The sequence below is a fragment of the Colossoma macropomum genome, unplaced genomic scaffold (assembly GCF_904425465.1).
Source record: "Colossoma macropomum unplaced genomic scaffold, Colossoma_macropomum, whole genome shotgun sequence".
Lineage (NCBI taxonomy): Eukaryota > Metazoa > Chordata > Actinopteri > Characiformes > Serrasalmidae > Colossoma > Colossoma macropomum.
Window position 1 is genome coordinate 2,572,702 of NW_023494797.1, and position 9,471 is coordinate 2,582,172.

The following is a 9,471-nucleotide window of genomic DNA, read 5'->3' on the forward strand; positions in this document are numbered from 1 at the left end:
GCCGCCCCCCTTCGATCTCCAGCTCGAGGCTTCAAACAGAAGCTGCTCGCTGAATCTGGCATTTGTTGAAGGGCTTTAATAAGTTGCAGTTCATTGACTGGCCTTAATTCGCTCCAAATTGCAGTGTGTCCGGGGAACTGTTAGAAAGTCCTCACATCTTCCCCTCCCATGTAAGGTTCTCTCTCTAATATGTGTGATTGATTGGTGTAATGTAATTAAAATCGCATTATTCAAATTATGCCAACAGTAAAATAAAATTAAACTTCAGACCTTCAGAAAGTACACTTGCTTCGTGGTTCAATCTACAATTCATTTTTGAAGCTATTTCATTTATTGGATTAATCCTCTCTGCCATTTCCACATCGATAGATTCATTAGCCTACTTTTTCATACTATTATTATTTCATATTTTAAAAGCATATGAGTAATATGACTTGAACGGCTTATTTAAGATGAGCAGCGGTAAGTTCTGTTTGTCTTGAATAGAAAAATAAGGCGTATTGATGAAGTACACGGGCTACACGTTAGCGTAGAAAAGTCTCCTGATATTTAAATATCCGAAAGAGTCATTTGACAGGAAATCATTCCCTCTTCTCTCTCTCCTCTAAGCTCTAACAAAACCTCAGATGCAAAATTCCAACTAAGTGCAAACAAAGCCCCCCACCCCAGCCCCCTCCTCCGTCTCCCTTTGGAGATAATCAAATAAAAGTGTGTTTGCTGAAGTAGTTAAAGGCAGTGTGGTGTAAGGCGCTCCTGCCTCTGCAGTCCTCCCCCAGCCTGCACCTCCGGGCCCAGTACAGCGCGCGCCCGGGCCGGCTGCTGTAGCCTCAGCCCCGCGTGCCTGCTGTGTGTCGCGCGGGCGCGGCGGAGGCGATGGTGGAGCGCGCTGATTGCGGAGAGTCCCCGTTTGAAGCCTTTGATGGCGCTTGTTTCTCTGCCATTTCATCATTTGCGACGCGCCGCGTGTGTGTGTGTGTTGCGTAAGGAAGCAGCGTCGCGCGGTGTTTGTTTGGATGCCTGCTGGAGGATCAGAAATGTGTCATCTGCATAAGCGCCCGTTAGAGGAGCCCCACAGAGAGAGAGTCCAGTGTGGAGATGACCCTGTTCACGGCCAACAGAGCTGCCAGCAGCTTTCAGACGTTAACCGCTGTGTTCAGTGTTTTTAACGTATGTTCTCAAGTAGTCGAGATGGTATCAAATAAATAAACAAACTATTTTAAATTGATTAATTAATAAAGAAATGAATGAAAGAATGAGTGAGTGAGTAAGTGAGTGAGTGAGTGAGTGAGTGAGTGAGTGAGTGAGTGAGAGAATGAATTAATGAATGAATAGATTTTACAATATTCCAATATTTATATGTTTCTATTTGCTTATATTACTTATTAATTAATATTGTTTTGTTGTTGCTGCTCTTGGTACTGTTGTTCGAACAAGCCATACTACTGCTGCTAGTGCTATGACTACTACTATTAACAACAACAACAATAATAATAATAATAATAATAATAATAATAATAATAATAATAATAGTAATAACAGTAGTAACAGTAGTAGTAGTAGTAATAATAAGAGTACAACGTTATTAGTAGTAGTATTGTTGTTGTTGTTGTTGTTTTTGTTGTTGTTGTTGTTGTTTGGTCCTCTTATTCCTGCTGCTGTTGTTCTTAGAAAAGGACATTATAATTTCTTACGTAATTTATGTGCTATTACTATAACTACAACTACAACTATTACTACAAATAATAGCAATAATAATAGTAATAAGAGAATTAGTAGTTGTAACAAAAATGATGGTACAACGCATTTTTCGCTATTATTATTATTGATAGTGTAATAATAATAATAATAATAATAACAGCAAAACATACACTGTATTATTATTATTATTATTATTTCATAAATCACGTTTAATTTTGTGCAAAGTGTGATAATAATATTGAAATACCTTTTTAACTGTAGTTTATCTTTGATTACCATGTTTTGTATATGTTTTTTTATTACGCTGTTCATCGTCATGTCAATTAAACGAATCTTGAGTTTTTTGCAATTTAATCCTATTTGATGGTGTTTGGAGTTGTTTGTGTAATAAACAGTAGTAACAGAGGAGCTGGTAGAAGGCGGGCTGCTCTCTAATGTTTTTATGGCAGTGCCACTTTCCCGCCTCGGTGTGAAAGCGTTAAGCTGGTGCGCGTGTGTTTGATTGGACCAATAAATCAGAGGCGACCCTTCGGGCCCTGACAGGTCCCGGGGACAGGACACGTGTCCATCCGAGCTGAGGGCGCCTCCGGCCGGGCACACACACACACACACACACACACCACCCTCACACACACACCACATACACACACTGGTCGCCGATCGCCCGCGAGCCTCACACACCCAACAGCACGAGTCCGTACATAACCCCGTTTCTGCAGCGCGCTCTTCTAGCGGTGTAATTAGTGTATAATAACTCTACAAGAGCGCGGTGTGAATAAAAGGCTGCGCATTTAGAGCGCAAACTCCTCCCGCTCCGCCTCGTCCCAGATGGCGCAGTGCTGCGGGGTCAGCCCGGGCGCGCGAGAGCTCTTGTTAGCTCTGCAGGTCCGTGTCAGTGTTATTGACGGCTGTGTAGTTATTATCAGCCCAGTCCGGACGGCATCGGGCCGCTGTTTTAATGAATAACCCCCTCCATTCCTCCCTCCTCTCTCTCCCTCCTTCCCTCCCTCCTTCCTTAATCCCGGAGTGGCGCACGTCAACATGGCAGGACGTCCCGAAGAAGACGTGAAAAAGCTGGAGGAGCTTGAACAGGCACCCTCTCCGAGGCTGTTCCACACGGCACATGCGACGATGGCTAACCAGTAATAACTATCAGCCCTAAAGCAGATTGAAGCAGTTTATTGAAGGACAGATTTCTTGGAAAACCCCAGCGGCGGTTAAGTCCTAGCAGAGGCTGATAGGCTTCTAATCTTGATGTTATTACTGAATTGAGACTTTAGCTACTGCGTCCCGTATTCAAATAAACGGTGAAGCACTCAGCGCTGCCCTTGTTTCGCAGAGGATTAGCAGACATATGATGATCCGAGTCCAAATGTAAAACGATTAGGGCGACATATTTCCATATATTGGTTCAAGGAATTTCAATTCTGACTCCGTTGTTTCCTCTTTAATCCGCATCATTTACAGGAGGCTGGTGAGGCTATCAAAGCCATCCGTTTGTCGGTCTTTGTAGGGCAATCCTGGGTCCTAATCAGCTGAAATATGTTTTTATTTCGAATATATGAAAGTTCACACATGAGTGCACATAGAGGAGTTTGTAATTATGCTTCAAGAAATTAAAACAGATTTACAGCAATGTAGTGAGTAACAGTGGCCAGAACGATGATAACAATAATAATAATAATAATAATAATAATGTAAAAGATCATTTCTACTTCAAATGTCTATGCTCCCTGCACAATGCATGAGGACTGCTTTTGCTGCCAGTGCATTGTTCACGGCGCTAATTCTCCACTCTTGTCAGCATAGTCTTTGAAATCAAACGCTAACTTGCCAACTGGGTTTCGTGTCTCAAATTAAAGGCGTAAACGGACACCGAGTCGCCTGCTCCGTGTTAGCTGAGCCTAAAACGGTCGTCAAAATCATTTTTCCCTCTCTCTTCTTAAACTGCACGGCGATTTTCTACGCGTCTAAAAGTCCCGCAACAGTGAAGTTTGCCAACTGGGTCTCTGTAGCTCTCCGCTACAGAGTCCGCTCGCCTTGGAGAACACACGTGGGACGAAACGCGGACACTAAAGCAGAGCTTTGCGTGAAGTTAATGGCTCAACGAGAATGAAATATTTACCATCCGTGCGGATGACCACGAAATGAGAATTAGCGCGAGAAAGTTGGTGAAGGGGGTGGGGGTATGGAGTATGGATGGGGGGCGAGAAAAAAAAACGGACACCAAACGAAATGATTGGCGAGCCATAAAATGAGATTGGAAAGTCTTTCAAATAAAAGATCGCGACGTCAGAGCGGAGCGCGCTTGTCCAGACGAGGAAAAAAAGCGAGCGAGCTAGAGAGAGAGAGAGAGAGAGAGAGAGAGAGAATGTGGGGGTGAGCCTTGAGAAATAGGAGGAGCCTCTGAACGACTAGAAATGTCAATCAGAGCAAGGAGTCCCAATAATCTAAGGCAATCTGTAAGGACCTGACCTTAGTCCATTCAGATCAATAGGGGAGCGAGGGAGGGGAGAGCGGATCGTTTACACTCGGCCGTTGTGGAGGAAATACAGACTTCCCTTTGCACTCGGCGCTCGCTGTAAAGTGGATATCGCAGCGCGCATCGAGAAGGGCGACTCGCCGCTTTTGTTGTGATCGCCGCAGTTCCTTTCTGTTTTTTTCGTCTCCCCCCTTCTCCTTCTCCTTCTCCTTCTTCCCTTTCCCCCCCGACCACGATGTCCTTCCCGCAGCTGGGATATCAGTACATCCGGCCGATATACCCGCAGGAGAGGCAGGGCATGGGCGGCGGGCGCAGCGGGCCCGAGCTGAGCCCGTCCGGCGCGCTCTCCAGCGTGCTGTCCTCCATGTACGGATCCCCGTTCGCCGCCGCGCAGACCTACGGAGCTTTCCTCCCTTACTCCAACGACCTGTCCATTTTCAACCAGCTGGTAAGTGCCGACTTCTCCTCTTTCCTCTCTCTGCAAACCACCTTCGCTTTTTTTTCTTTCTTTCTTTTTCTTTTCTTTCTTTCTTTTGGCTTCTCGAATACAAACTGAAATTAGATCCCAGCGCGTTTCCACGCCAAGCAGTCTGCACGGGAGTCTTTTGCAAGCCAGCCGTGAACTTTGCTGTTGACTCCGTTTTGTAAATACGAAATGGGCCGAAAAAAGTAACAAATTATTAACCAACGGGACAGTTCCAACTCTAGAAATTCTGTCTGGACTGCAAAGCCACGAACATGTGGAAATAATGAGCAGGACAAGCGCGTGGTGCTGCTTAAGTCAGAACATTAATATTTACTTCTGCTGGCTGAAACATGAGCGCTCACATGGTTCTTGTTTTCTTTTTTCTTAATAATTCTTTATAACAAACGAATATTATGAGGAAAACGAAAAAAGATTTGCTGTTACTTTGTTATTATTTGCTGACCCGCTTCTTAAACATGGCCACATAATTTATTAATATTTTTACATGTACATACACGTCCTAACCAACCTTCAGGAAAAGTTCTATTGACTTTTCTTTTGAGTTGTTTTTTATCCACACGTACTAACACTGTGCTTTCTTGTGTGTTCAGGGAGCTCAGTACGAACTAAAGGACAGTCCAGGTGTCCAGCACCCAGCGTTTGCCCCTCATCACGCTGCTTTCTACCCCTACGGCCAGTACCAGTTCGGTGACCCGTCCAGACCCAAGAACGCCACCCGCGAGAGCACGAGCACCCTGAAGGCCTGGCTGAGCGAGCACCGGAAGAACCCGTACCCCACCAAGGGCGAAAAGATCATGCTGGCCATCATCACTAAGATGACCCTCACCCAAGTGTCCACCTGGTTCGCCAACGCCAGGAGGAGGCTGAAGAAGGAGAACAAGATGACGTGGGCGCCCCGGAACCGCACGGACGAAGAAGGGAACGTGTACGGCAGCGACCACGAGGGCGAGGACGGGGACAAGCGCGAGGACGAGGAAGAGATCGACCTGGAGAACATCGACACGGAGAACATCGAGAGCAAGGACGACCTGGACGAGCAGGACGAGTTGCACTCCGATTTGAAGCTGGACGGCAGCTGCGACTCGGAGATCTCAGACGGCTATGAGGATTTACATGGGCCCGATCCAAAGTTTTTGAAAGCCGTGGTCAAAGAGGGCAAAGACGCGCACGCGGACCGGGCCGAGAACTTCCACCACCACCACCATCATCACCACCTCCACCACCACGCTCTGGACCTCAAAATGCAGGCGCCCAACGGCGAACAAATCAAACTTAACCAGGTCCCCAACTCCCCCCCCAACGAAAACAACCCGCCCCCCGTCCAGAAACCCAAGATCTGGTCTCTGGCCGAGACGGCGACGACCCCGGACAATCCCCGCAAATCTCCCCTAATGAACGGGACCTCCTCCGGGCCCGGCGCCCAGACCATCGTCCCTCCTCACAGACTCATCTCGTGTCCCGTTGGGAAAATTCAGAACTGGGCGAACCGGGCATTTTCCGCGCACCAGCTCGCCTTACTGAACTCGAACCATTATTTGGGACTGGCCAACCAGGCTTCGGCCCTCTACTCCAACAGGCAAGCGGAGGAGCGGAGTCCCAGCTCAGAGACTGCGGCCACAGGTACATGCCACCCTCACTGAGACTGTCCGGAGACTTTTACAGGCTTATTAAGAACACTGCTTTCCTTTCGGTAGTCCTTACGCCTCATTTTTTTTTCTTTTTTCAAACCTCTACTTTCAATGGCTTCACAAAACACTTCAAAATGTGGCATGAGATGTGTCAGAAACAGAAGGAGCATGCTCAAGCAGAGGGAAAGAAAATGCAAATTAAAATACTTTTATATGTATTTTGTCCTTGAACTCCTCATTTGTATCTGGATAACCTTTGAAATTGAAATCGACAGGGGTGTTGGCGTTGGCGTTTCTGGAACATGTGCTGACTGGCTTTAGACGTTAGCTGTGAAAAAAGACTCCAAAACTTTCGGTATGTTACGTCTAAATTGATTCTGTTGCTGTTATGATTTCAGAGAGATTTAGTGCCTTGGACGCAGAGAACAGTAAAAACAGCCAAGAACAGACACTTGTTTACGCAGGTGGATATTTAATATTAACCTGCTTCACTGCTTTCTTTTATTGGACTATTCAACAGACGCTATATATATATATATATATATATATATATATATATATATATATATATATATATATATATATATATACAGCTGAATTCCTCTTGTGCAGTTTAATGTGAAACGTCACACCAAGAATCCGTAATCTCAAGCGCGTCGTTTGGCAATAATTCAAATAATTCAAAGGAATAACGCGATTCCCTTCTCAACCTTCTCGCGCAATTAAGTTTCCCATTTTAATTTGAATTTTCCACCTCTTATTCCCCAAACCCTTTACTGTTAATTTCCCATGTCTCCCGTAGGCCTCAGAACCCCACTTGAAGCTGCCATGGTGTTATCAGTCCTTTCCTCCTCCTAGGGGCTCTTTTTGTCTTTTATAAATCTCAATTTTAACCTGTTTTAAGGAATGTTTAAAAAAAAAAAAGAAAGAAAAAAAGAAAAAAGAAAAAGTGGAATAACAGCCCTCCTGTATACTTACCTTGTAAGCATGTCTTGTGTAAAATTGCTAATGCAATGCTGTAAGAAACTGTAGTCTGTGAGTTTTTTTGTTTGTTTGTTTTTGTTTTTCTTCCTTTTTCTTTTCTTTCGTTTTGTAAGTTCTGTGAGGATTTAATGTTGAAATTGTTTTGTATATATAACGTAAAGAAAATGTACATACTTGTGATCCAAAATTGTACAAGAAAGTATATATTTTGGCTAATAAATGAACCGCTGCAACTTAAAGCAATTAAAGCAATTCCGTTTTTTCTTCTTCGCAGTGTGTTGAGATAAAGATTTCGGAGATTGTGAGAGATTTGTGAGATTTGGGAGATTTTGGAGATTTGGGAGATGTCCAGTGCAGAGCGGCTGAGCTGCTGCGTTGTGGCATTAGGGGGGGAAAGTTCACTGGAGGTTATGGGCTTTGGCTGAGCGCGAACTGGATGATTTGAAGTGTTTTTCCTCTTGCAGGGACTTAACTGTAATTAGCTCCGTCTTGAATCGCACATTTGGCCATTAATGGATGGGGATTATCCTCAGTGAGGCGTAGCAGCCAATATGAAATGAATAATTATTTCATTTACACTGGCCGCAAATCGCGCACAGCTCAGTCGCTGAAATGACAGTAACTGAGAACAGAGAGGAATTTCTCAGAACGAGAATTTTTTTTAATCCTAAAAGAAAAGGTCTTTCCGCTCTGCTTCTCTCCTCTCTGCTCTCATAAGAATTTTTTTTTTTCTCTTTCTAAAAATGTATAATGAATTCTAATCAGACGCTGATGCGGCGCTGCTTGCCATATGCCTCCGATACACTGAGAAATCATTTATTTATGTTTGTTTTCCCCCCTCCAAGACCATTTGCATGGCAGCAGCTTTGTTCTGGGCCTGAGAAACTTTGGCAAAGTTGGAGCTGGAGCTCCCTCTACAGTCTGCTCGCTCTGCTCCAGCCTCCCGTGCACGGGATTCTTGCTTTGACCCTCTGTTTCTTTAATCCTATAGGTGGGAAAGAGCGGCGTGATAACACTGGCATGGCAGTTTATTCACTTTATGGATTTTAAAATGCTTTAATCAGTTCGATTTTTTGAGAAAGGGTTGATGGAGATTGTGGAGATCTCTCGGGTGACGATTTCACAGTTTTATTGTGATGTCAGTAAAGTTCAGGAGGACGAATTATTGCATAAGACCTCAAACATCTTTTTCTGTTAGACATAAATAGACTCGCTTATTTACAATATATTCTAGTGCAAAATCAAGCTAAAATAACAGATGAGTACAAGCCCCTGTCCAGCGTTAAAACCTATTTTTCAATATTTCCCTATATATAAATAGAATATATAATAAAATCTATGCCATTCACGTCTTGGTAAACTTTAATGAAATACAATTAAATTATATAGCTTATCTGGACTGGCATGTTCTCTAATATCCCTTATTGAACACACAACTCTACAGCTTGCTGCTCCTAATCTGATTTACACAATAAGTATCTGTTCTTAAATCCCTGTTTCCACAGAAAACGTGCATTGGGACTAGGGTTTAAGCAGGAGACCACCATCCTGCAGAACTGTCATGATCACAAATGTTACTATTTTAACGAAAACTTGTGTGAAATGTGAAGTTTCTAATAGTGCAAAGAAAATGGGGGCCACACTTGCGCAACATTCAATCCCAATAGAGTTAGACTGGATTCAGTATTATGCAGGACACTTGCTTATTTGGTAACATTCCCCACTAATAATAATAATAATAATAATAATAATAATAATAATAATAACAATAATATACAGATCCTATTTACTGCATTCTCTTTTGTTCATTTAGAAAAAAAATCCAATAAACAAGAGCTTCTTAAATTGTCACATGTGACCCGATGGCCAAGAATGCCTAATAATATAATAATCTAATATTCTAGCCGGGACTTCTTTTCCGGTCTGTTTTTTAGTTGCTGTCTTGCGAAGCTTTTTTTCGAATTTTTTTTTTCCCGAAATGGACGCACTGATGTCCACTCAGCGCCAGGCCTGTAGCGCACGCGCCGCAGGTGAGCTGCGAGGGCGCGTGGAATGCAGTGAACTGGCCAGGACTAAAGACGAGAGACCTACAGAGGCACTACATGCGCTTTAGAAAAGCTTTAACATCCTGATTCCTTTCACATCTGATAATATTGGATTGAGAAACTACATATGTTTTATTAATTAGGGCC

General features: G+C 43.7%; 1 protein-coding gene across 1 annotated transcript; it reads left to right on the forward strand.

Annotated features, from left to right (window-relative positions):
- The first annotated feature begins 4,164 nt into the window (after nucleotides 1-4,164).
- irx3a (iroquois homeobox 3a) lies at nucleotides 4,165-7,527 on the forward strand. The gene is made up of 2 exons (XM_036584162.1): nucleotides 4,165-4,628; nucleotides 5,258-7,527. Exons 1-2 carry the CDS (start codon nucleotides 4,416-4,418, stop codon nucleotides 6,305-6,307), a joined length of 1,263 nt encoding a protein of 420 aa, XP_036440055.1. The 5' UTR covers nucleotides 4,165-4,415; the 3' UTR covers nucleotides 6,308-7,527.
- Nucleotides 7,528-9,471: the final 1,944 nt, after the last annotated feature.